The sequence below is a fragment of the Pithys albifrons genome, chromosome 18 (assembly GCF_047495875.1).
Source record: "Pithys albifrons albifrons isolate INPA30051 chromosome 18, PitAlb_v1, whole genome shotgun sequence".
Taxonomy (NCBI): Eukaryota; Metazoa; Chordata; class Aves; order Passeriformes; family Thamnophilidae; genus Pithys; species Pithys albifrons.
The window spans coordinates 11842747-11868038 of NC_092475.1; the positions used below are offsets into that span (position 1 = coordinate 11842747).

At 45.5% G+C, this 25292-nt stretch overlaps 1 protein-coding gene across 10 annotated transcripts in view; it reads right to left on the reverse strand.

Annotated features, from left to right (window-relative positions):
* Nucleotides 1-25292, reverse strand: part of PTPRT (protein tyrosine phosphatase receptor type T) — a 503103-nt gene that overhangs the window by 119937 nt on the left and 357874 nt on the right. For 6 of the 10 annotated variants that reach the window (XR_011699370.1, XR_011699371.1, XM_071573280.1 and 3 more), the window contains exons 12-14: nucleotides 14439-14712; nucleotides 6064-6100; nucleotides 1406-1462 (exon numbers count right to left, since the gene is read on the reverse strand). Coding sequence is in view for 8 of the 10 variants with exons in the window: in XM_071573280.1 (XP_071429381.1) it covers nucleotides 1406-1462; nucleotides 6064-6100; nucleotides 14439-14712 (368 nt within the window). In the remaining 2 variants the exon portion in view is untranslated. The remainder of the gene's footprint in view (nucleotides 1-1405; nucleotides 1463-6063; nucleotides 6101-14438; nucleotides 14713-25292) is intronic. The other 4 variants (XM_071573285.1, XM_071573283.1, XM_071573281.1 and 1 more) reach the window with 2 other exon arrangements.

The following is a 25292-nucleotide window of genomic DNA, read 5'->3' on the forward strand; positions in this document are numbered from 1 at the left end:
GCACAGAACAGAATAAACCTGTCAAAGGAATAACATTCCACTGTGTTAGGAGACAAAATGCAATAACAAACAGATTTGAAGTGGGATTAGATCTGTTTAAAAAATACATTATCCGTCCACAAACCCAGAATGGATCTGAGAAAACAAAAGAAGCCTCTTCAATGAATTTGAGGGAGCAGGAGGTATTAAATGAACACTTTTCATATGCAGCAAAACCATGTATGAACCGTAGGAACTTTTTTCCTCCTCATTTTCCATTGATTTTTTGCAGTCTCTCTCCTGCCCCAAGACTTTCCTGGATACATTTCAGACCCAGGTTCTTTACTGAGGTCTCAAGATTCCCCCAGCAAGTTTCCTTCTTCCAGAGCTGATGCAGGACCCAAAAGCAGGACCGTTCTTTTCCCATCTTAAAAGCATTTGAACTTCACAGTAATTCAGGTTTTTGCCCCCGTGTCATCAGCCCTGTCCTGCTGTGTTGTTGCAAAATTGTTGGGTGAGGAAGTCACAACTGGGTAGGAATAGTCATGCAGCAGTGGGAGAAGAACAGGAACATTCCTATACAAATGTAATCCTTCTCAAAACTGAAAACCAGCCCCCCTTTCCCCTCCCTTTCCCATTAATCACATGTAATGCTGTCACATCCCAGTCATTCTGTGCACATCAGGCCAAAGGAGAAAACACTGTTTTCACAACCTGATGGGAATCTCTCTCTGTATTTGTATTTGCTCTCTATAGTAAAATTTAATGGCACTCGTCCCATTGTTACATATGATGGGCAAAATGATGACACACAGACCTCCAGGCTCAATCTGATGGAAACTCCAAAACCCTTGAGAAGTTCTGAAGGTCCCCACTTGAGATCTGTGAGCGACTTCACGTGGTGCTGCTGAGGCTCAGAGTTCTGCAGTGCCTCTGACTCCAGCAGAAGCTTCTACACAGAGGGCTTGCAGAGCCAGCTTTTCATTTTCCTGCCATCATTTCTCCAACAGCAGGACTCAGCTGCCTCAGAATAGTGCAATGATCAGCCCAGCAAATTTAATTAATAGCCTACTTTAATTGGAGATGCAAGCTCAGCTCTGTGCACACCCAGGTTGATATTCAGCCTCTGCAAAGGGGAATCTCTGGGGCTGTTCCACCACCCTCACGTGCTCCTGGGAAGATTTAAGTGGTGTTGAGTCTCCTGTGAAGATTTAAGTGGTGTTGAGTCCCCCAGCTGACCCTCAGCATGGGCCAACATCCACCTTGGTGCTGAGGGAGTGCCACGTAAGGACTGCCCCCCTTTGTACTACATTGGAGTAATTATAAAATATTTTCCCATGCAAAACAAATATGAAAGAAGAAGTCATGAAGCTGCTCAGCCCTCTGGAAGGCTGAGCAGTTCTCCTTTTCCTGAGCTGATAATCACCTGTGCTCAAGAGGCTGGGCAGGTTTCTCGTGGTCACCTCTTGTCTACCTATTACTGCTAAGCACAAGCAAAATGGTTCCCAGGCAGCATGCACGAGAAAAAAAAGGGAAAAAATAAAAATGCACTTCACAATGATTGTTACAGTTCCATTCTTTCATTTGCAAGAACTCACATTTTAAAGAGAGAAAGAAGAAATGAGTACCAGGAGATAAGGAACCATTAATGAGCCCTCTGCCTTGGTTTCAATTACACTGTGAAATTAATTTAATGCACTTTAAGAATACAAGAGGTAATCGCTGCCTCTTGGTAAGAGGTGGCAATTTTCTCTAATAAAGTGTCAATATCAATATGTTGCTTTAAGACAGGGAGAACAAGTCAGTTAATTCAGAAAGAATGGGACATATTAAAACAAATGCTATCAAGGAAACCAAATGGCAAAACCAATAAATAAACTGACTGAAAATGGCAGAGAGCTGGTAAATTGGGGTTTAATTCGAAACTTATTTTTAAAGAGTGTTTTATGCTAATGAGATGCATCCAAGTGACCAAGGCTGTGAAAGATGACATTACTTCCAGTAATTTAAAAAAAAGAGGAGAAGCCCATGTGAGGAGGGAAGTGGCAAGAAATCTGAGACCAATGAATTTGAAAATAAATACGAATGTAGATACAAAAGGTTAATGACGCTTGTGGATTCCAAACATGCTGGCAAAGGTGTGGAATGGCTGCACAGACTGGACAAAGGCAAGGAGCTTTCTGATGGGTTGTCAAATGTCCCCACAGCAAAGGCAGACAGCGAGCCCCTGCCCCCAGCCCTTCCCACGGGTATCAACCCTCACATGGAGGCACTGGGTGGGAGGAAATGAGCCCAAAGATGACCCAGTTGAGGATCTACCAGTGCTGCTTTGAAACCACCACCTGGTGGTCTGAAATGCTGACACTGCCCCCACCTCCTGACATTTCATAATCCAAAACACAAAGATTTGAGAGCTTTTTCCTGCCACCACAAGAAGTAGAAGCAGCACACATGCAGAGAGTGCACTACCAGAGAGCTGGGGAGCAGCTCCTGCACGGAGCTGGCCTGAACTGGAAAGAGTCACAGACTATTCTGTCTTGGAAGGGACCCACAAGGATCATCGAGTCCAACTCTCAAGTCAATGGCCCACACAGGGGATTGAACCCATGACCTTGGCATTATTACAACCAAGTTTTAACCAACTGAGCTGATCTCAGGGTCCTGGTCCATCTGAACAGCCTGTTCCTCGCTGAAAGAGGAAAGAAACCTGGGGAACCTCCCAAGCTTTCTGTAATGGACTAAAGCTCTTTAGAAACAGCTCTCTGCTTTCATTTCCTTGGTGCTGAGGCAATGGGACATGCAAAGCAAAGTGCTGCCGGAGGAGCCGCAGCGGAACAGCCTCGCGCGTCTCTCGAGTAATTAACGCGCCTCAGCTTCTGAGCAGGTGCCTTGCAGCAACACCCAAGATGTGTCACAATCCCCCAGCAACACATGCCTAACACATTTCACTGCCTAATTACTCCCACACTCACGTTTAGTGCCCTTGTTAATCCAGCACTTTGGGAGAACACTTGCCTTGCTCGAACTTGTCTCGATCCTAATCTTCCTGTCACGGGTGTAAATCAGAACTCGTTTCACTGCTGTTAATGGGGCCACTGCAGTGTCAAATGGCCAGGAATGGGAAAATTAGGCCTGGATCCCAAATGAACATTTAGTCTGGCACCAGTGGTATGTATTTATTTTCTTGCACCAAAACAAAATCTGCTTTTTCTCTGGTACCAACTCAAAGCACAGCTTTTAAGAGCTGTCAATACTGAGATTAATCCTGACTCCAAAATAGGGATTTTTTTAGCCTGATTCCTACAAAGACACCACAGTGGCATCCTTGCCAGCAGCTCTGTTGGTTTTGCTCAAGGCAGACTACAGGTTTGCTCATTCTATCCTCAGAAAGCAAATAAAGGTAAAACAGGGCAATGCCATTAAAAGTAATCGATATAACGAGCAGACAGAAGACAGCACCGACACAGCAGGTCATGTAGAACATGCCAGCTCTCAACCTTTGAGTAGGACACAAGGTACTCACAGTCTGGTGGGTGTCTCTGAGCACTGGCTCCCAGCAGGGAGAGGGCAGATGTGACCCCTTCCCCCTCAGGGGTGGGATGGGCAGTGCCTGACCTTCTGTTCATATGGAGTTAATGCATGGTGGGAGTTCAGCCTCACACAGAGGGAACCTGACACTGTGGGAAAGCCCTGCACCACATTGCTCAGCTCTTGCCCAGCTGCTGGCACTGCCCAGGTGCCAGAAATGGCAGAGACTGTTACCTTATCAGCGCCCCAAATTGCCCTGTGATGCTGCCTGGTGTGTGAGCTGCAGCCAGCACTGCACTCCTGAGGGGCTGACACACAGCCAGCCATCCACAGCTGGATATTCCAGTGCCCATGCTGATGGTCAGGCTCTGAGAGCTACAACACTGCAATCCACAGTGAGGATAAGAGGAAAAGAAAAGGAATTTCCACAGAGATTTCTCCACTCCACATACAGGAATAAGGTATCTGCCCATAAATCAAAAGTGATATGAATTGAGACAGCGAGAATAAACACTAGAACTGCCATCATTTCTTGTCCTTTTCCATTCATGTCAATAAAGAAAAATCCTGAAGGATAAAATCACCAAAAAGCAATGGCTCTAGACATCCTCAGGCTCTTCTGCATCTCTTATTAAATTAGTATTAGCAAGAGATCCTTTTTTAAGAAGACACAGCATTCAGAAACTACAGAATGAGGGTGGCTTATTGATCCTTCCTGGTGAGCTAACAGGTTAATGAAAATGACATTGGTTTGCAGAAGTCAACTGAGCATTTATGTGACACTTTCCTGAGGTACCCAAACCAGACAGTGCAAAATAAAAATCCAGAATGGGATTTTTCAAGTTTTCTGTTTTTATTTCCCTTTGAATAGTCACAGAACAAATATCTTCCCTAACAGCATAACAACAATTCTTCCACCAGCTCCAGAAAAATGTATTGAAATGAGAGGAACTACAAGTTTCCAAAAATTAATCAATCCAGTACCTTTGATCTCATGAAGAGACCTCTAGTTGTGATCTTGGAACACTTTATGGAGCCACATTTTCACCCAGACTTGTCTTACCCAGTCCTGCTCTTGCCCTTTCTACCACCAGAAAGCCAAACTCAGGTATTTGAAATGGTCACATCACTACCAGCTGGAAAAACTGAGAGGAAGGAGACACACAGACTGAGACACATAGAATGTTTGCAAGCCAGAGGATGAATGAAATAAAGATTTTACGAGGAACTTTTAAAAAGGAAAGGAACAAGAGGATATGGGGAGCACCAGAGCCACAGATGAGAGGGAGAAAGGGGAGAAATGGCTCATCCTCCTTGGCTTCCAGTGGTGACACAACTGCTTACAGCCCCACCAGGCTGTGGACCAGGTCCCAGCAGGAGAACAGCTCACAGGGGAGACCTGCCATCCCAGGGCACAGCTTTCTGCCTGGGACAGCCTGGGCATGCCTCCATAGGAAGATGGGAAAAGCCCTTTTCTGCTATCCACCAAAATGACAATTGGGGCTTTTTTGAGCCCTCCCAGCTGCTCTGGAGGTGCAGGTGCAGAGGGATCAGCAGAAAGCACCTCGAAGCCATCAACTGCCACAAGTCAGAATGGAAAAAATGGGCTGGTGCCTCAAAGGATTTCTGGGTTCCTGCCAATTTTGGTTCACTGTCAAAAGCCTCCAGAGGCAGAAATGAAGGTGTCCCACATTACAGCAAGGCAGCAAGAGCACAGGCTGGCAACCCCAGGCTTTGGAAATGGAGAGTCACCTGTAGCACAGCCCATGGAAATGACCCCAGCATTTCCTTACAGCTCATTTGGAGACCACAACATGTGTTGGGGGAAATCTTTTTGCAGCTACTCCTCTGTATTACAAGTAAATTGGTTTCTGACATCTTTTCTGGCAAAGTAGCTCCTGGGGGGATTTTGAAACCTTCACAAGAGCTGTTAAAAGCAACTGTGAACTCCAAGAAGGAACCCAGACATTGGCATCATTGGTTCCCCAAGAGCTACACTTTGTGAACCAACCTGGGGCTATTTGTCTTGGGTTTGCTCAGCCTGGGCTGTGTGACCTGCCAGTCTGGGCTACTCTGAGCTAACCACAAGGAAAATAAGGAATGTTACACTACCAGTTTGTTGTATTATACCATGAAAATGGTGTGATGTAAGAATTGTGCCCTGGTGTGTTCAAGGTGAGGCTTATGGGAGATCTCCTCTTATCTGCTTTGTACAGTTGCAGAGAGAACGAATTTAATAGCAAGTTAATGTCACTTTTTCAGTGATGTTCTGCCAACAGCAAGAACAGTCCTCAGGACAGAAAAGCTGCCAACAGAAAAAGGGAAAGGAGGAACCACAGAAAAAGACACCTCGTGTTAAAATAGTAACAGAGGTCACAAATACAGTGGAGTGGTTCTGGAAATTGTTCTGCCTTTGTAATCTTCCTTAAAAGAAAAAAAATAAAAGAAGAAATAAAGAGGCTGGTTCTTTGGATAGTAACTGTAATCAAGTTGTGCCACCACTGCAGTTTTTACATTACTGGCATTGTGCTTTGCAGGAAAGAGAGACCCACTTACCTTTTGTTGCCAGCCGGACACAGTTGATTTTTGTTTCCTGAAAAATAAAAACAGAAAAAGAAACATATAGGAAAACATCAAGGTGTGTAATTTGCCCACCTACAATAAACACACATTCCTTTAAAAGGTACTAAAAAAAAAGAAAAGGAGTTTTTTTTCCTTACACTTCATTTTGGAAAGAAAGCACCAAGTTTCCATTGCATGAAACACTCCCCAGTGCTGGCCTTGCCTACAGTGCCCTCAGTGCTGAGGAGTTAAAGGAGTGACACCACGTTTCTCCACGCTCAGTGTGTGAGTGATGGGTCCCACGTAGCTGCCTGATTAGCTAATAGAATTTACCAGCTAAATGACCTGCTCTGTAATAGACTGACAAGCCCTGGGTCAAAAGTACAAGCAACTCTACATCTAATTTTCATGCACCATTACTGCGAATTTCGCAAATTGGGTATTTATTTAAACACATGGCAAACAGACACTGCAGAAGTCACTGGAACAGTCCAGCTCTGTGGATGTGAGGCAGCCCAGTGCTGCTGTACAGCTGGCTCTGCCAAAGGAGCTGTTCTGACAGCCCTCCCCACTGCAGCTCCTCATTGTAGAGCTGGGCTCACACCCAACCCTTTGTGTTCAGTCCACCCTGGAGCCTGCAGGGCTGCAGGAACAGCAGTTGGATCAGAGCAGGGATGTTGTATTTGGCTTCACTAACAGCTCCAACAGCCTTCTCAGGCCACCCCCACTGCAAACACATCCTTTCTGGGCTCCCCAGCTCCTCATTCCATACCCCTTCCTGGCAGGGGTTGCTGTTGTCCAACACAGGCTTTCCATCCAAGTGGGAATGTGCTGCTTTGGTTACAGCCCTGGCACCTGCAGGGCTTGGAGCACTTTCTGCCTGGCCACGTCTCAGGTGTCACCATTGCTGCAGAAGTGACTGTGTTAACAATGCTGCGTTAATGGGGCTGCTGCCTGTGCTCTGGGAACAACAGCCTGCCCAGGCACTGCTCATCACCTCCTTCCATCCAGCCTCAAACAACTAGAAAAACCCCAGGAAAGTCTTTACTCTTGGAGAAAATTCTTTCCATCTGTGACAGATCCTCCTTGGCCAGAGCAGACACACACACAGCTCCATCCATCGTGCCTTTCTCCTCACACTTACATTGCACATAGGAAGGGGATTGCAGGATCCATGCTGGGAAACACTGGGAATCACAGGAACAACTCCCTCTGATCCCTTTCTGTGATGCCTCAAGATCCCAGCCAGCTACACTATGTGTAGTCCAGAAATGATGAGATGTTCAGAAGGATAAACCCTCCCCTTGCCTTCAAACTCTCTTCAGGAATTCCTGGATCCCCAAGGACAAACCATGTCTATTCAGGACATACTTTCCATCCACACAGAGTGGGACTGAAGGACTGTTTATCCCAGTAAGCCAGAGACACCTCTCTTTGGTGCACTGAACCTTCTCTTCCTCAAAAACCAACTTCCCTACACAATTGTTGGCACTGCAGAGCCACCAGAGCCTTACACAGAGCCCTCCACTCCTCTCTGCCTCATGTGAGTCAGTTTGAATGGCCAGTTATTCTGGAAATCCAAAGTCTTTATTGGAAGTGGTGATACAGGAAGCAGAAAAACACAGCTTGGTTTTCAGACCACACTCTGCACATTATGCTGGGAACTGTAAGGCAGAGAGATCCTGAGGTAGTTTCTGATCTACAGCAACGTGACCTGGAAAATCAGTAATGAAGAGTAAAAAAATATCAGGATAATACATTTGCAGTCTACAGGTAGGTGGACACTGACTCCCATTTTGTTGAGGAAAACTTTCTTGGGTATTTGTTGCTTCCTGCTGGCTTCAAATTGTAACCAGACACCTGGACTTCAGCACTTCATTTCAAAATTTCAAATTGCATCTTCTGGGAAGGAAAACAAGCAAGAACCTGCACAGACCCCAGTCACCCAGCTCCCAGGGGAGCTAAAGCTTAAAGACCTGGGCTTAGTCCATATTCCTGATTGGGGCTGATTATTCCATTGATTGCCATTGATCCCCTCACTGGTCAGCTCTTTGGTGTCTCACAAAAATAAGATCTCTTTCAATTGACTCTATTTTTCTTTGATTGGTGCTGAGAATTGTAAGTTTGTATGAACTTTTCTGCCAAGAAAGAGGATAAATAGACTTTCCCCCACAAAAACCCACTTTTCCACAGTCATGTTTGTTTTCTGAGAAACACAACTTTTGCTTCAGACAAGGTGCTTTCCTGTACACAGGTCAGTGAGATGCTTCTCTTTAGCCACTAGCAAAGCAGGAATAAACAATGTAGGTAATTCCCAATAATCCACCCAGATTGCTTAAAGCAAAGACGAGAAAAGTAATTCAATAAAGGGATAATAACAACAGAAGTTTTAGAAAAACAAAAACAATTTTCCCAGGTTTCAGTCTCTGTGGTGTTTCTGAACATTCTTAATTCCCATTTTATGATTTCACAGAAGTTTTACAAGGCCTTGTATGTCTACAGCAATTCTAGAGATGGCCTGAGCTCCTACATATTCAGCATATCTGTTTCATATCATGTCTGAAGTCACAGGGATCATTTAAATTAAGATGCCAGTGGTATTATTACTTTGGATCTATAAGGTTAAGACAGACATTTTATACCCCAACAGCAACAGAACAATGTAGGTGTATTTTAATTGAGATCCTGGAGCAGGAAAACACCTCTGGAATACACCCTACAGCTCTTGATCCAACCTTCATTTTCCAGCATGCTCCATATCCAGAGAGCTGACTGTGGAACAAGCCCATCCACGTGTTTACTGGAACTTAATTGTGTCAGTTTGTTTTCTGGACCTTGCTTCTACATGAACAGAAGATGATGATGGTGTACCCTGGCTCAGGGCTGAACCCTGGCCATATATTTAAGTCCATACTCCATGAGGAGTGTGCTTTGGAGCACTGGCAGCCTGTTCCTGCAGGGAAGTCCTGGACCAGCATGACCTGGGGACCCTGTGGAGAGAGCACAGGCTGTGCTGGGGAGCTGAGGGAGCCCTCTCTGCCAGCACAGCTCATGCCCACAGCCTTGAACCTGCACACCATGAGCCCTTTTTAGAATCCCCCTGAATTTTCAGGGCTTTTTCAAACATTAATATAGCTTGTTCCTTCCTTTTGAGGAGCAAAGGAACTGCTGCTGTCTACAAATTACTGAGGCTCCTAAAATTCACATTTCACAGAAGTGAAATGGATGGTAACAAGACAAATTCTGCCTCTGTCTCTTCAGTGCTTGGATGGCAACAGTTCTCTGCAGCAAAGGGCTCTGAGGGCAGCAGGACATATGTTTATGTGACAGCTGCTTCTTCACAACCTAAAAGGGCACAGGAGTTTTTTCCCCTTTTCTTTTAAGCTGACAGCTTGCTGTTTACAGGCTTCAAACAACAATAAAAGCAGCAAAGCTTTTTCATCCATCTGTTTTCACACCCACCATTTTTCCTTTCCTTTGCTATTATTGTGACTTTACAGAAGTCAAACAGGGCTTGCCGTTGTCTGAAGAGCCCCCTGGCAGCACCAGTGGGACCTGCTGGCCCCAGACCTACCACTGGGTACAACAGGCACAGTTTCAGGAGCAGCCCAAACTGGGGACAGGCAATTTTAACTGCTGCTGGTGCAAGGACCAGACAAGGAATTGCCACTCTCTCATTTGACCTCAGTTTCAGCTTTAATTCCTCTCATCCCAGAGCTGTGCATGGCCCATGCTTGTTGGGGACCTGCTTCACACAGCATAGAAACCACAGGTTTGCCCAATGGGCACCTTAAGCAATCACTATTTTGGTCCTCAACAAATTTCACCCAGGTCCAGGGGAGCTCTGGATCGTGTGTTTCTTTTTTATCCCACTGAAGCCCCTGGTTTGCTGTCTCAAAATAAATACAATGAAATAAATCCTGTGCATCTGTCTGTGCAGGGTCAATGGACTCGTCTGTAATTTCTGTTGCCAGCAAAACCCAGTCCTGCCTTCCCAGTTATCAGCTATTATTATTTTCTTTGTGATTTGGAGAGTGGAGGCTGAACAAAATGTTTAGGGCTTTTATTATTTCCAACAGGAAGTTATTTCAATGATTATAGTTAATCTTGAATACCCCACTCTTCTCAAACTCTCAAATGTGAGGTAAGGCTGGAAGAGGATTTTATTTACTACTCAGAAAACACTCAGGTCCACATTGTCTGGCCAAGCAGATGTGGAAAGAGGGACTTACAAAGAGCAAGATGTTTCCACAGCTGCTTTATTTCTGCCCCAGCAGCTCCAAGATGAGATTGGAGGGAGTGAATATAAGTGGACAAACTGCACACCCAAATCTATTGAACACAGAGCTCCCCAAAGCTGAAAATGGCTCACAGAAGCAATGCAGGCAGCCCTGAGAACACTTCATTGCTCAGAGCAGGGCTCCTGCTGACCTGAAGCACCTCACTGTTCTCCTCCTGGCCATCTCCACAGGGATGAATGCCACCTCTGCTGCCAGCTCTATCCACACCTCCACAGCGTCCAAGAAGAATGTTGTGTACTGTGAGTAGACCTGTCAGCATCCAGAAACCCAGCCTGAAGTCCCCTGATAATAATGAGCTGCCTGACTGTGCATGTAGTACAAGTCATTAGAGAGGCAAAAAATCAATAGGAATCTTGGTAGAGTCTATCATTGCCTCAAAAAATAATATTCTCATTGATTCCTGCAGAGCTACTTTTCCCCATTCTGGGCTGAAACATCAGTCACCTGTTGGACCACCAGGCTGGAGGAGCAGCTGGCAGCACCCCCACACCAGCCCCAGCTGGGTGCCACAGGCTCCTGCTCATCTCCAGCTACAGGGAAAAGGGCCAACAGTTATTGATTGCAATTGGGCCCTTACAAATTTCATTTTAACTCAATGAGCTGAAAGGCAACACCAGGAAGGATTTTTAGGGAGCTCTGGTTTCTGAGCTGCTCAAAAATTCAGGCAAGTTTCACACAGCAGCCAAAAATTCTCCCCATCTGAGCGTGTTGCTGGATCAGTAGCCAGAGACTGTCACCTGCAGTGACCCAGATAAAGAACCCGGGGACAACAAAAGCTGCAACATCTCACTTGGATTATTAAACCAGGATAAGAGAGGATAAGAAGGAACGGTGTTGCCAACCTGGCTTTACCTTTCAAAGGGATAAACACTCACAGGGCTGGTGTTTTAGAGGGGCTGAGCTCAGGGAGGCTCTTCAGACCAGGCAATCTTCATGCTCTGTCAGGCAGCCATCTGTGGCAGGTGGCACCAGGACAACCAGCAAACATCAGATAACTACCTGGATGGCAGAGTGTGTGGAGATGCTGCCAGAGCAGAGCCAAGCCTTGTGTCTCTGTCTCTCCTTCTTGCTGTGCCACCCCTTGTGCTCACTCCTGACAACTGAGCAGTAACTAAGAGAGCTTCTCGCCCCACAGCTACACAGCCTGCACTTTCTGTGTCCCTCTTCTCTTTTTTCCACACTTTTACTTCTAACTCTGCCACCTTTCAGCTCAGCATCTGGCTTTCAGCAGTCCCTAGGAGGGAAGCTCACACAATTTGGAAGCGCTTTGTGTAACAAAGCTGCAAACCATTCTGTCTCACCACGTTCTGTTGAGTGCCCCGTCTGGAGGCAGCACCACATTGACCAAACTGCACCCAACCAGCACCAGCTCTTTCATTCAGACCCCAAAACAAGCCCAGCATTGCACAAGAGAAGGCAGGGAAGCTCCTGAACTGCCTCTGCAGCAATTTGCCACACTTGTTTTGCATCCAGCTGTTAATTATGTTCCTTTCAGTGTAACAATCCCAGCTAATGGCTGTGGAGCAGAGGGAACACCAAATGAGCACAGCCCTCCACTACAGAGGAGCTGGAACAATGCAGAGCTCCTGACTGCTCCTAACCTCCTCCTCCTCAAGCTTTTTGACCAAATACAGGCTGTTTCTTCCAATTCATGTCTCCCCAGAGTCCTACATTTCCAAAGGAAGGTCTGCTGGTTCACTGCACCAAAGCTTCTTGCTGCAGGTTCCAGGTGTGGAAAGAAATTTCATCATTCCACGACTGTCAGTGATTAATGAAACTATAGAATATCCTAATTAAAAAATGAGTGGCAACATTCTGCTAAGCTTTTCATGTGTAAGGGAACAGAAGGCTCTGTTTGAACTGTGCTAAATTGTTGTTGTCTCACATTTTTTGCAGATGTGCATTATCAAAAATCATAGGATGGTTTGGGTTGAAGGGACCTTAAAGATCATCATGTTCCAACCACACCTTCCCCTAGACCAGGTTGCTCCAAGCCCCATCCAAGCTTCCCTTGAACACTTCCAAGGATGGAAATGCCACCTTGCAGCCATAATTATCAGGAGGCTTTTTAAGACCAGTCAAATGTTACAGAAATAAGTGAAACCCCAGAACCCTTAAATACAAATGACACAGATACACAATTCTGTGAATGGAACAAAACTTACTATCTACAGCTGCAAACTGACCCTGATGTTTGAAATGTGGGGTTTAATGATTTTACCAAGAAAAAAAAAGCATCACAGCTACTTCTCAGAAGATCCATATTCTACTCTTGCACCTTCCCCCACTATACTTTTAGCCACAGAATTACACTTTGAGGATATATAAGCATATAGTGTAGAAATATAAATTAATAATACAGGAGGAAATTGCCTTCCTCAAATAGGAATTTACTGTGTCTGGCAGGATACTTCTCATCCTGTCATAAACTGTGTGTTGTTGCAAACAGACTCTTGGATTAATTTAAGCTTAAAAAGCCCTTTACAGTCTTGTTCCTATTATCTTGTTCCTATTCTCATCCTTTTTGGAGGCCTCAGCACCTGGCATGCAGAGTGTGCTGCAGCCTGCCAGCCACAGGGATGCAGGAAAAGCAGGAAGCCCACAGGAATCAATCCAGAATGCCAAGGGAAACCTACATTTCCATTCCTACAACCACTGATGGAATACTATATTGTACACTTAAGCAAATAAAGTTTCTTCTTCCCTGGGGATCCATTCACCAGCAATTAACTATCACACATGGGGGAACTAACCAGAAACAGATATAGATATATATATTTCACAATTCCCTTTATAAAGGCAAATCCAAAATTGAATTAATTGAGGAGTGCTGGAAGGAAACTGTATTGCCTACAAGGTGAAAATCAGCACAGTACTGAAGAGACTTTGTACTTGTCAGCCAGACAGCTGAGGCTGTGCAGAGAAGGGTGATAAATGAAGGCAGTAAAGTGGGAACGCTCACTGGCACTGTTAACCATGCCTTGCCCTCTGCAATGGGTGCCTTTGTTTTGGGTACAAAAAACACTGCCCCAAGTGGAAACTGAGCCTGCCCCTTTAATTTTTGATTCGTTTTTCTAATTGTGCTCTTTCAGAGGTGGTGTCTTAAAGAATTTATCTATGTTAAAGTTGGATTCCTGGCAACACTGGCAGGGGTGCTGGTACCAGACTGTTGCCCAGCTTGGTGTTGCTGTGTTAATGCTCTGAGAGTATCCACAAGGCCAGAGTGACAAATTGTACCATGTTCTGTGATGATGAATAACAATTAGGGGAGTCCAAGGGCAGGAAGGTGGAGCACCACTGAGGCTGGATGTGGCCTGAACAGTGTCAGCTGAACTGACTGGAACAGGAGGGTTAGAAGGTCACCCACCATCCTTGACTGAAACAGAAGAGGAAAACAGAGGCCTCTCCTTTTGCTATGGTGAAATGGGATCTGCTGTGGCATTATGTGCATGTCGTTTGAGTCTGAGAACAGGGCAGGCATTTCCTGTGCAGTCTCCATTTTAAACCAAATATCACAGGGGAAGTGTATGTAAAAATACAGCCCAGAGTATTCAAAAGGAGTAAGACAGACATGCACACAGTCCCTGCTGCACCAGGACTTAATCAAGCTAAAACTCTCAACTCTAAGTGCTGCATTATGATATGAGCAAGTGCAAGCTACAAAATAATCCAAATTCATCACATCTCCTCCAAAATCACAAGCACTGTGAACTGGAGACTATCAAAACATTGCAATTATGTCTTTTAAAAGCACAGTGGCCCCTATTCTGACATTCACACTTAGGGAGGAATAAAAAAAGTACCCAAATTCTAAGCAACTCATTTAGTAAACCACATGGCCTTTACAGAGCCAGGCTCCTCAACAGGTTTCTCACCAGGTCTAAGCATCAGAGAGAGTATTGAGTGAAGGACAAGTAATGGCATGCTTGATTTTCATCAGCTTTCTCTAAGAAGGTAATAAGAAGGACAAGTTAAATTGGCATCCAATGGAGAAGGAGGGAGAGTGATGAGGAGGGCAGACAGAGGTGCCCATATGCACAGACCCAGCTCAGTTCTCTCTGCACTTACTCCATTGGCCTTGCTCAGAGCCTGGAAGTAGATGCTGTAGCTCTTCAGGGGAGACAGTGGAGCATTCCAGTAGCCATTGTAGGTCTTGTTGTCACCCACTGTGAAGGGCTGAGTGACAGGAAGGTTGATGGGTTTCAGCTCAGCTGCAAAGTAGTGTGGGGAGTCCAGGCTGGAAGCATTCTTGTAGCTCACTGGGACAGAGAAGCACTCAATGATGTCTGCAGCTCTCCGGGCCTTCTGCAGCTTCTCCTCCTTGACAACGAGTTGATAGACACTGGGGGGAGAGAGGAAGGTGAGATTAGAGCCAAAGAGCCTTAAACACCAAGAACAGGTCCAACAATAAAAGGAAAAGAGTAAAGTAAAAAATACACAGCTAAGGCATCCCAGCAAACACAGCTCTTGGCCCTTCAGTAACAGTGGCAGTCACTGTGGGCAAAGTGTTCCGTTGATTTAGTTGAGTTCATCAAAATACACCCTGCTGAAAGTCAGAGTAGACTTCAGTCATGTCACTCTTTAGGAAAAGGAGTAACTAATAAAATGTCCAGTCTACAATGAATTTTTAATGTCTGAAAAATAGATTCTTCTTCAGCCCTCAAGCTGAAACATCAACTGTTGGCTTGGGTGACTGCAGTAGAGGAGAGCAGGTGCCAATGGGGTCAGAGCCCTTTGGAAACAGTTTCAGGCTGTGAGAACCAGTTTAGATCAAAAAGGCTCTCCCATCTTCTAATAACATCACTTTTTTTGGCCCTCCCTCACATCTCCATGTCCATGTGTGGGCCCTCCCCCATATCTGGTTGGGCAGGCCCTGGCACAGGTGCCCAGAGAAGCTGTGGCTGCCCCATCCCTGGAAGTGTCCAAGGCCAGGTTGGACGGGGCTTGGAGCAACCTGGGGTGGTGGGAGGTGTCCCTGCCCATGGCAGGGGGTGGAATGAGTTGGTCTTTAAGGTCCCTTCCAACCCAAACTGTGCTATGATCTCTTTTTGGGATATCCTGGGATGGAGATTTCTCTCCCTTAATTTCCAATGACAAGTCTCCTCCTGCCTTTCCCCCCAGTGTGCTGGTTTCTATCCTGAGAAGATGCCTTTACAGCTCTCTCAATCCACTTCTGTTCTAAGAAACAACAACAACTCTTCATATTCTTTCCAACTCTATGCAATGCTAATCCTTTTCAATTCCTGCTAAGCTTTTGGCTATTATGATATATAATAACAATCTTGTTATTTCCAGCTCACTATTTCAGGCTCAAAGAGCCTGCAAGGCATTCAAATGCATCCCATTTTATTATTTTTCCCTCTCCTCAGGCAGCTCACAAGGCCCTGGAGTTCAATGCTGCTCCAGCCAAGGCAGGTTGACTGTCTGTTTACCACCACTCACCCACCTGACAGAGACAGACAGGGCTGCAGTCATATTGCTTCGTGCCAGGCTGTTCAGATGTGCTGCCCTGCCCTGTCTGTGCCAGCCTGGCCCTTGGTTCCCTCACAGGGCAGATCCATTGGACAATGGGGAGCAGCCCACAATGGATCCCTGTCCTGGCTTTCCCAGGCTCCTTGCTGCAGGCAGATGAGGCTGGGAATTCCCAGCACAGCAACAGCCCATCGATGCCCCCATGGGAAGTGGAGTTCTGGCCCCTCCAGGCAGCAGGAATGGAGCAAACCCCAGCTCATGCTTTGACATCACCAGCCCCTCGTGTCTGCAGGGACCTGGCACATGCTCTGCTGACAGCAAGGCACTCAGGGCAGCACTTGGAAACCATCTGGCTCCCACTGCTAGAACAAAACCAACTAATCTCCACAAGTACAACCAATTGATGAATTACTCAGTCCTGAAGCTGCCCTTACACAGCTGCTATTGGCCTGTACTGATGTACCAGGAGCACTGCCCTGCAGACTTCATGATGTCCTGGCAGTCTTTTGCAAACTTTCCTCATCCTACAGTTCACCAGAGCCTTTAATAAAGTATTTTAGACCTTCTCTGATATTTAGTTTAAAAAGTTTTTCCAAGCAACACTTCAAGTATTATCACTGAGGGTGTAGTGGGAGTTGTAAGCACAAGCCTGTGTAACACAAACCCTCTCCTCAGCTTAGCAAAAGCAACTCTTGGCTTGCTGGTTTGGACACTGGTTAGTAACAGTGAATGTTCTTAGTGTGACCCTTCTCTCTGGTAGCAATAATCCACACTACTGGGAAAGTTTATCATTTTGTTTGCCAGTAATATGCAAAATGGCTTTTTATGGGTATTTGCCACTTGCCTTCTAACCTAAACCCACCTATTTCTGCTGAATCCAATCCTAAACATTTGCAATTGCTGGTTATAGACAATGTTTCTCAGGTATATACACAAATGTGTATGCATAAACATGTATTAATGTCCTTGCAGCCTACACAGAGGTCAAGAGCTCCCTCATCCTCCCTCCCCAGCCCTAAGGGGGACATCCATTGCCTTGGTTATCCCACTCTCACTGTCTGTCTGGAGCAGGGGAGGCTCCCAGGGATATGAACTGCCAGGAACTGAACTCCTTCCCTAATCATTAGAGCCCTTACTCCACTGGGGATATTATCAGCTTCCCTTTGAGAACTCCAGTCCATGTTTCACCAGCATAGGCAATTTTCTATCATGAGCAAGAGTTTTGACACAGTGCCCAGGCACAGAAACTTTTTAAACTGAGCCTAGACACAGAAACTCTTTTGCCTCCATTCTTTCCCATTTTCACTTTCCCACTTAGCCATTAACACGCTTCTTCCTTCCACAGGGACAACTCACTCTTGCAGGGACCTGAAATTTTAGTTTTAATGTTTATTCTTTTGAAATGGATCGAGGTGTCTCTGGAAGCACAACAGCACATTCATGAGCATTCAGCTGGATGTGACAGTTGTCCTGTCTGTGTTCAAGATAAACCCCTGCTCATCTCCTCTCAAATATTGCCTCCTCTTCCATGGACAAGTATCTGAGCCAGCACTGCTGCCATTGCTTCCTCTGGTTAAAAACCTGCTCTGGTGACACTTAGGATGGGTAAGTGGCTGCTTTTATGGCACTTTTCTCCTTGATGCCCAAGCTCACCCAGACTGACACAGCACACTCCCTTCTGGGTGCTATTCCTGCTTGGCTTGGGGACCATCACCCTCCAGCCTTGCTCTTCTCTGAGTCTGGTGCTGGCCAAGAGTCCACTTCCAGAGGAAGTGGCCAAGTGACTAAGAGCTGCCTGAGCTCTAAGATTACTTTGGGCTGAAGATCATCACCCTGAGTCCTTGTTCCCTTATCAAATGATTGCTCTGGGTCTCACTTTTTGATGGTCTCATCCCAATATTTTTCCCTGCCTAGATCCTCCAGAAGGGCAGGATTCCCAGTTCTCTCCAGTGAGCATGGACTGGTACAGACTCATTTTCTTTCTTCTGTCCTTCTTTTTTTCCTGGGTTATGCTCTTTGTCTCACATTTTGTTTTCACCTGGGAGCAGAATTTCCTTGCCTGCCTTTGGGGCACTTTCAAACATCAACTTCTCTGCATTAACCAGAGAAGTGCTGCAAAGCACAGCAAGTGCTTCCACACCCACACTGAGATGCTCTTGGAACTTTCCATCAGAGAAAAAAAGCCACCAATCCTACATGCAAATGGAATTGCTGTGGGAATTCTGAGCAGCAAACATCCAATTACCCACCCTAAAGTTTAGCCAAAGCATCTGCATCACTACAGCAATCCTCAGAAGAGGAAAACTAATTCAACTTGGCACAGGAGATGGGAACTTGCTGTGATACATTTCAACTCCTAAGGCTGCAGTTGGAATAAACTCAAGGAGCAGGAACTGCCCCTTTGCCCTCAAGGAGCACCTCAGCTGCAACCACATCTCTGGGTCAGGGCTGAGCAGGGCCAACCATTTGCAACTTGCTAGGACTGACAATTTGGTGCTACAGCAGTGTCATTACAGCCAAGGGAAAGGAGGAGTAGTTATCCAAAAAGTGGTGCTAAAGAGAAGGGTAGGAAAGCAAGTGAGCAATGGAAATAAAAAGGAAACATCCCAACTATTCTACTGGCTTTTATTCTGGCTACCTAGTAGGCAACAGCACAGATCTCCTGGGGCTCTCCCCATCTCCAGCTTCAAAGCTGCTGCTTCCAGCCCTTCCCAGCTATCATGGCTTTCCTAGCAGGAATCAATACATCAGCTGCAAGTGCCCAGCTGGATTCAAGAAAGTTTCAGCGTCAAATACAGAAATGATACTAAAAGAGACAACAAAGGCAGAGCATTGAGACTCCCACACTGGATAACAACTTCACTGCCAATGAAATGAAAGATGGTACAGTTTTGACCACATCTGGCAATACCACAATCAAATAATCCACGCATGGATGTGCTGCAGGGCAGCAGAAGCAGGGGCTTGTGTTCCCCCTTCCAGGCTACCCCAACCCACCCTAGAGCAGCCAAGGAACGCTGCTGGCCCCATAAAGGACATGAGGGGACTGGTTTCCAAACACCCACAAGCTCTGCTCTTCAGAGAGTTCTCCAGGGATTCTCAAATCTGGGTCCCAAACAAATGCCTGCCTTCCTAGAAGGCTGGGGAGCTGATGGCCTGTGTGCAGCTGCACATTCTGATTGGAAAAGGAGGCCAAAACTCGGTTCCTTTATAAATTTCAAAGGTCTTAGATAGATAAATCCACATCAATTTAATGGAAGCTTTTTAAAGTTTTTGACAGCTCTGTTGTAAATCAGTGATAAAAGCACCGACCATAATGGGCCACAGCACAAATGTCTGCAGAGGAAGAAAAGGTGCCCTTATCACCATCTGCAAGGTAATCTTTTAAATTGTGAGGTCTCCTTTCAGCGTGGAAAATCAACATTCCAAGTCACAGCCCCTTTCTGTGGTAGAGATCTCTGTTCACCTCAGGCTTCTCCTTCCCCTGCTCTTGGTTTCTTCTGAGGATGGACTGAGGCAGCATTGCCCACAAATCTGGACAAGCATTTAGAGCAGTCCCAAGTCTTTGCATGGATGTGGGGAGGGAAAGCTGAGTCAGAGCTGTCCATAAATCATCCAACATCTGGCTGGGGCACTTCGGTATCCTGACTTATCAACACGGTGAACTCTCCACTATACCCCTGGTGTGTGTGGCTTGTCTTTGCGAAGGAAGATTTGGGCAGGGCTGTCCCCACATGGGTGTGCCCTTCCAGCCTGCGCAGTGGATTTTAGGTGAGGCTCAGCATGGGCAGAACTGGCCCCACCGTTTAAATCCTGAGGTTCATCTGCCACGGCCGAGCGAGCTTGGACAGTGCCAGTGAAGTCCTCAGGACTAGAACCTACAGCACCCGGCATTTCCCAGGAGGTCTCCCATCCAAGTACTAATCCGGGGCTGACCCTGCTGAGCTTCCGAGATCTGACGGGATCGGATGGCAGGGAGGCATTTAACTGCCTACCCCTGGTAGTGGTGGGGTATGAAAGGAATGTAATTTCTTTGCAGCCTCACAGTGATCCACTCACCTGAATTATTAAGGCTTAAAAGAAACAATGTTTCAGCAGCTTAGTGCTCCCTCTGGACCAATCTCGTTACTAAACTTTCTTTGGTATCATATAAAGATTTAATATATTTTCATTTAACACATAAATTTATTATCAGCCATATATTATTTCCAATAATATTTTCTCCCAGGGAACAAAACTCAGTGCAATTAGTACAGGTTGATCTTGCAGTGCATTTTTCCAGCAGACTGCAGTGAGCAGGTTTTGTTGTTCACCCTGCAGAGAACTGGAACTTCTCATTTCTACCACAAATGAGCACTTTGCTTTCAGGATAACTGGTTAACAGGCTACAGGAAATAAAACAGTATCTAGTGTTTTTCTTGTTAATAGCTCTTTTACTTCATAGAATGAAGGACAAAACAGAGAAAAAGAAGGAAGGATAGAAAAGACTTGCACCTCTCCACAGCTGGGCCATCTCAGACTGAAGGCATGGGTGATGTAGCAGCTGACATGGAGATGAACATGGAATTTCCACTCTTGAACATACTCTTTGGAGTTAACAGATCCAGCAAGTCCAAAAAGGCTTTCCAAACCCATGGAAATCAAACCCAAATCCTACCTGATCACCCCACAGCAGTCAATACTGCACAGAAGTGAAGAACAGGCACCAGTGCATGTGAACAGGGACAAAGGTGCAGAAGTAGAGAGACCAACAATCAATTCAGCTTCTTCTCCCTTATTAACAACACAAACATCTTGAAGAGAAATGCTCCTAAGACCACAAGTGTGGTTCAAACCCTTATGAGCACCACACAGAAGCCCCAGACACCAAGTGGTGGTTTCTGCTGCAGAGCTCTGCAAAACCTACAGAAATCAGAGACAGCTTCAGCCACAAACCCCAGGCCCTTCCTCTGGAAACATTCACTGGAAACACACCCTCAGATCACAGGATCATGGAATATCCTGAGCAGGAAGGAACCCCCAGGGATCATCAGTCCAGATCCTGGCCCTGCACAGACACTCCAAAAATCCCACCCTGTCCCTCAGAGGATCATCCAAACCCTCCTGGAGCTCTGGCAGCCTTGGGGCTGTGCCCACTGCCCTGGGGAGCCTGGTCAGTGCTCACCACCCTCTGGGGGAAGGACCTTTCCCTTAGATCCAGCCTAACCCTGCCCTGGCAGAGCTCCAGCCATTCCCTGGGTCCTGTCACTGGTCACAGAGGGCAGAGATTGGAGCTGCCCTTGGGAGGAGAGAAAAACAAATAAAGTAATGGGAAATCTGAAGAAAGGTACTCTGTATACCAGTGCTCTATATAGCTGACCTTAAAAATCTGTAGATTAAACTCTGAGATCCTTCTCCCAATGTGCCTCCAGTCCTCCCATGAACCTGCACACAGAGGACTTTGGAAAAACTTCAACTATAACCCACTTAAGTCTAAGAAAATTTTATATAATATAAATTCTACTAAAATTGACAAGAACAGAAAGGATAATTGCCATGAGGACTCACTGCTCTGAGCATTTCCTGCAGCACTGCTTTGCTTTGACTATATGGGCATTTCCTGAGCAGGCACCTCCTGTAATCCTGTGATCAAACATTCAGGCCTCCCACAACTGACTCCAAAGACAGTTTCCAAGTTCATAAAGCCTTCTGGGTTCAAACAGGTGCCAGTATATTCCTGAGAACTCAGTTTCTGACTTCACATGTTCAAAAATGTCACTCTTGGTACCTCCAATAGCATCTTTAATCAGAAACTCTGAATCTAATCTACAAAACATAATGAACTGCATTTCACAGCCATCCAGGATGTACAGACAGGACCCAGTGCACTGTTCTGCAATTTTCTGTCAATTTAAGAACTGATTTGAAACCCATTAAAATCAATTAAAGATTGCTGGTATTTCCATTACACTCTGGAACAGCTCCATGCACAATACAACATGCTGAAGGGAAGGTTTGCTTTCAATAAACAGTTTTATGCTGAAACCAGGCAAAAAAAAAAGGAGATTGTTCTATGATGTCATCTTCTAGAATGTGCTTGGCTACTTCAAAGACTCAAAAACTAGCCCATTATGAATACTGGGCAGCACTGCCATCAATCAGCTTTCTCACATCTGCAAAGCATTCACAAAAAGAAAGCCTCTAATACTGATGCTGCTTGAGGAAATAGTCTCTCATATTGCAAAGTTATTCACACCAGAGCCTTCATTTTGAAGTTATTTTTGTGTGTTCTTGTAACATTCCTTTAAACTAAACAACTCTTATACTACATTCATTGAAGAATACCAAGAAAATATTCAGCCAAATTTGTGAAAAATGGCACAGAAAGAAGAGATGGTAATTACTGCCCTGCTATGAAAAAAAACCCTGCTGAGATAGAGCCAATAATAATAAAATCCATTTAATAATCAAGAAGGCTGGGAAGAGAGTCCCTTCACATTTTCTTCCACTCTCATATTCAGCTCAATATTCCAGATTTACCACCAAGTGAATCCAAGAAACAAAAGGTAGCGATTTCACACTTGGGTAATACTGTTTGGAGCAGAGTTCTCACATGGGCATTCTTTTATCACCAAGATTTCAAGCTTTGTTAAATTCCTATAGTGATTGAAATGGGCTCTAGAAATAGTAAGAAAGTTTAATGACTGTGTGCTCCATGTAGAGAAGAGAGAGCAGGTCCTGCAATGTCCCCAGCCAGGAGCAGAAACTGTGCTGAGCGAGCTGTGGGATGGGCAGGGCCATCTATTTAAGGTGCTGAGCACTCTGTCAAGCTTAAAAAAATAGCAAACCCAAACAAAATATTTGGATTTGCAAAAAATCATCCTGCCAGCATCACTAAATCAAACACTGTCTTTGGCCAGAATGCTTTGTCTGGAGTTTCTTTGCAGGCTTAATGCAGCACCACATGGAATCCAACCCCTACAACTGGCTAAAAAATGAGAACTACATTGGAAGGTAGAGAGGGGAGTTGTTTGTGGGTTGTTTGTTTTTGAGGTTTTGTTTTGTTGGGTTTTTTTGTGCTGGTGGTTGGGTGGGGTTTATTTTTGTACAAAAAGTGACTGTGCAATGTCCAATGTCATGAGCCTTGGCCTCAGACCCAGGGTGGGTAGACTTTTATCCTGACAGACCCCTGAGGTCCAACACATCATTATCCCACCACTGGCAGGGAGAAGGTGCAGGGAGTGACTTGCCTGGTGTCACAGTATCAGTTCTATGCAAACAAATCCCCACTTTCTTGTCCAGCATTCCTACATCCACCCACCAGCCAGTGTGTCCTGCCTAATGGGGTCTGGAGTCTCCAATCTGAACACATTGACTCCTATAAAGTCTTTCAAAAAGGGAAAAATAAGAGAAAAATGTCACTTCTGGGCATCACTTCAGATGTGACCTGCAGTGATGAGGGAGGAGCAGACAGAGCTGGGAATAAGGAGACCTGGAAACTGTCTCTGCCCTAAAATTGCACCACACAAAAGATGCAATAGATTGTCAGAGTTCCATGAACACCAGTACCAAAAAAGAGGTATAATGATGGTTAAAATAATGGACCTCTGAGCAACCTGGTCAAGTGGGAGGTCTCCCTGTCCCTAGCAGGGGGTTGGAATGAGATAAACTTTAAGGTCTCTTCCAACCCAAACCATCCTGTGATTCTATGTGTGTGCATCTCAACACCTGTGTGTGTGTATCCATACACAAATACCTCTATGAAAATCAGTTCTTCCAAGCTCATAATGTTCCACCCACCATGACCCTTCTCTGAGTGAAGAGGTCACATCTTTCCAAGGAAGGACAGCCATGGAAAAATACCTAGAACTACAAATATTCCCATATAGCTCTAGAGCATCAGCACAGCACCTGCCCACAGCCAACAGAAATGTGGTAACACACACAAACCCAAGTAGTTGTCAGGAAGACAACTGTGCTCTGTCAGTACTCACTGACCATAAAGAAGGGTTGATGTACTTAAATAGCCACTTTCTCCAGTTGCATCATTGGGTCTAATAAAAGATGCCATCCATACTCAAAAAAATTACCTCCTCTCCATCCCCACACCACCACAACACGGCTACTGGGTTTGTTTACATGCATCATTCTCTCAAATGCTTTAAATTCCCTGTTTAATCTTCTGGGAAATAAAAATTAATAAAAATATACATATCAAGAACCAGAGGGCATTACAAAGCTCTGTGTTGCATTATCTCAACCATCTCCATAAGCCTGCCCTGGCTTGCAACCCAGATTAGACATAATAGTGGCTGTTCCCCCGTGGAACTGGCCCAGTCTCCATCTCTCCAGTTCAATGCTATTTTGTGCTGGCAGATTAAAGATAATGAGTGCAGACAGATACAGCTTTCCCTGCAACAGGAGCTAATGTTAGTGGCTTTGGAGGTGTTTTTTTCCCTCCTGAGCCACCTGCCATCTGTTTAATCTCCAAACAACAAAAAATCCCAACCTCTTCTTTGTTTCTGTCGCTTCGCATTAAACAGGCATCGCTGACTGAGGTTTGTCTCATCCTCACTGAGTGCTGGGTTAACACCAGGAGGATGCTTCAAGGACAAGAGGAGCCAAAGTGGTTCTTGAACAACCTGTGGGCCAAGGAGAGACCATAGAACACCCTTTGTGGGACTGTCCAGCACCTTCTGCCATGTCCTTCATAAAAGCAGTGGCTTGGACGAGAGGTTGGCTGTATTTGCACATATTCTCAGTCAATTAATTTGGGTAATGCCAATGGCTTCCAGGAAACCAGGTCCATTTGGATGCAGAGATGATCTAGCTGGTCATTCAGATTCAAGGCTTTCACGAAACTGGGCCCATTTGGATGCAGAGATAATCCACTTGGGAATTCAAAGCTTCCTCTGCCTTTTCCACAACCACAGCCACCAGACTGTGCAGGGAAAACCCACACAGAAGAATCTCATGTGGTTTCCTCAGAGAGAACACTTGAAAAATATTTTTCTTGGTGTCATGCCTGTCTGTTTTGGTTTTTTTTTTTTTTTTTAATTAAAAGGCTAGGAAAAACACAGCAGAAAAAGAGGGAATCTGCTCTGTTTCCAACCTTCAGATAAACTTCATCACCAGACAAGGTCCATACAGTCAAGTGACCATTCACAGTCCTGTCATCAGTGCAATGGTGAGGAGCTCTCCTGGGGAAGGGCAACACAGATTTGCAGCACCTGAAGCTGCAGGAGTATCCATCAGCTTCTTTGCACCTTTTCTGGTCACTTCTTGCTTTTCAGAAAGTGCAAAGTGATCGTGCCTCTGATGGTCTGCAATGGTACCTTCACTACAACATCTCCTGCCCAGGAACGAAGGGAAATTGAGGATGAAGGAACGGGAATGGCAAAGTCCCACAGACATGGACTTCTCTTCAGCAACTCACAGCTGGTCTGTCATCATCCAAAAACACCCCTGACA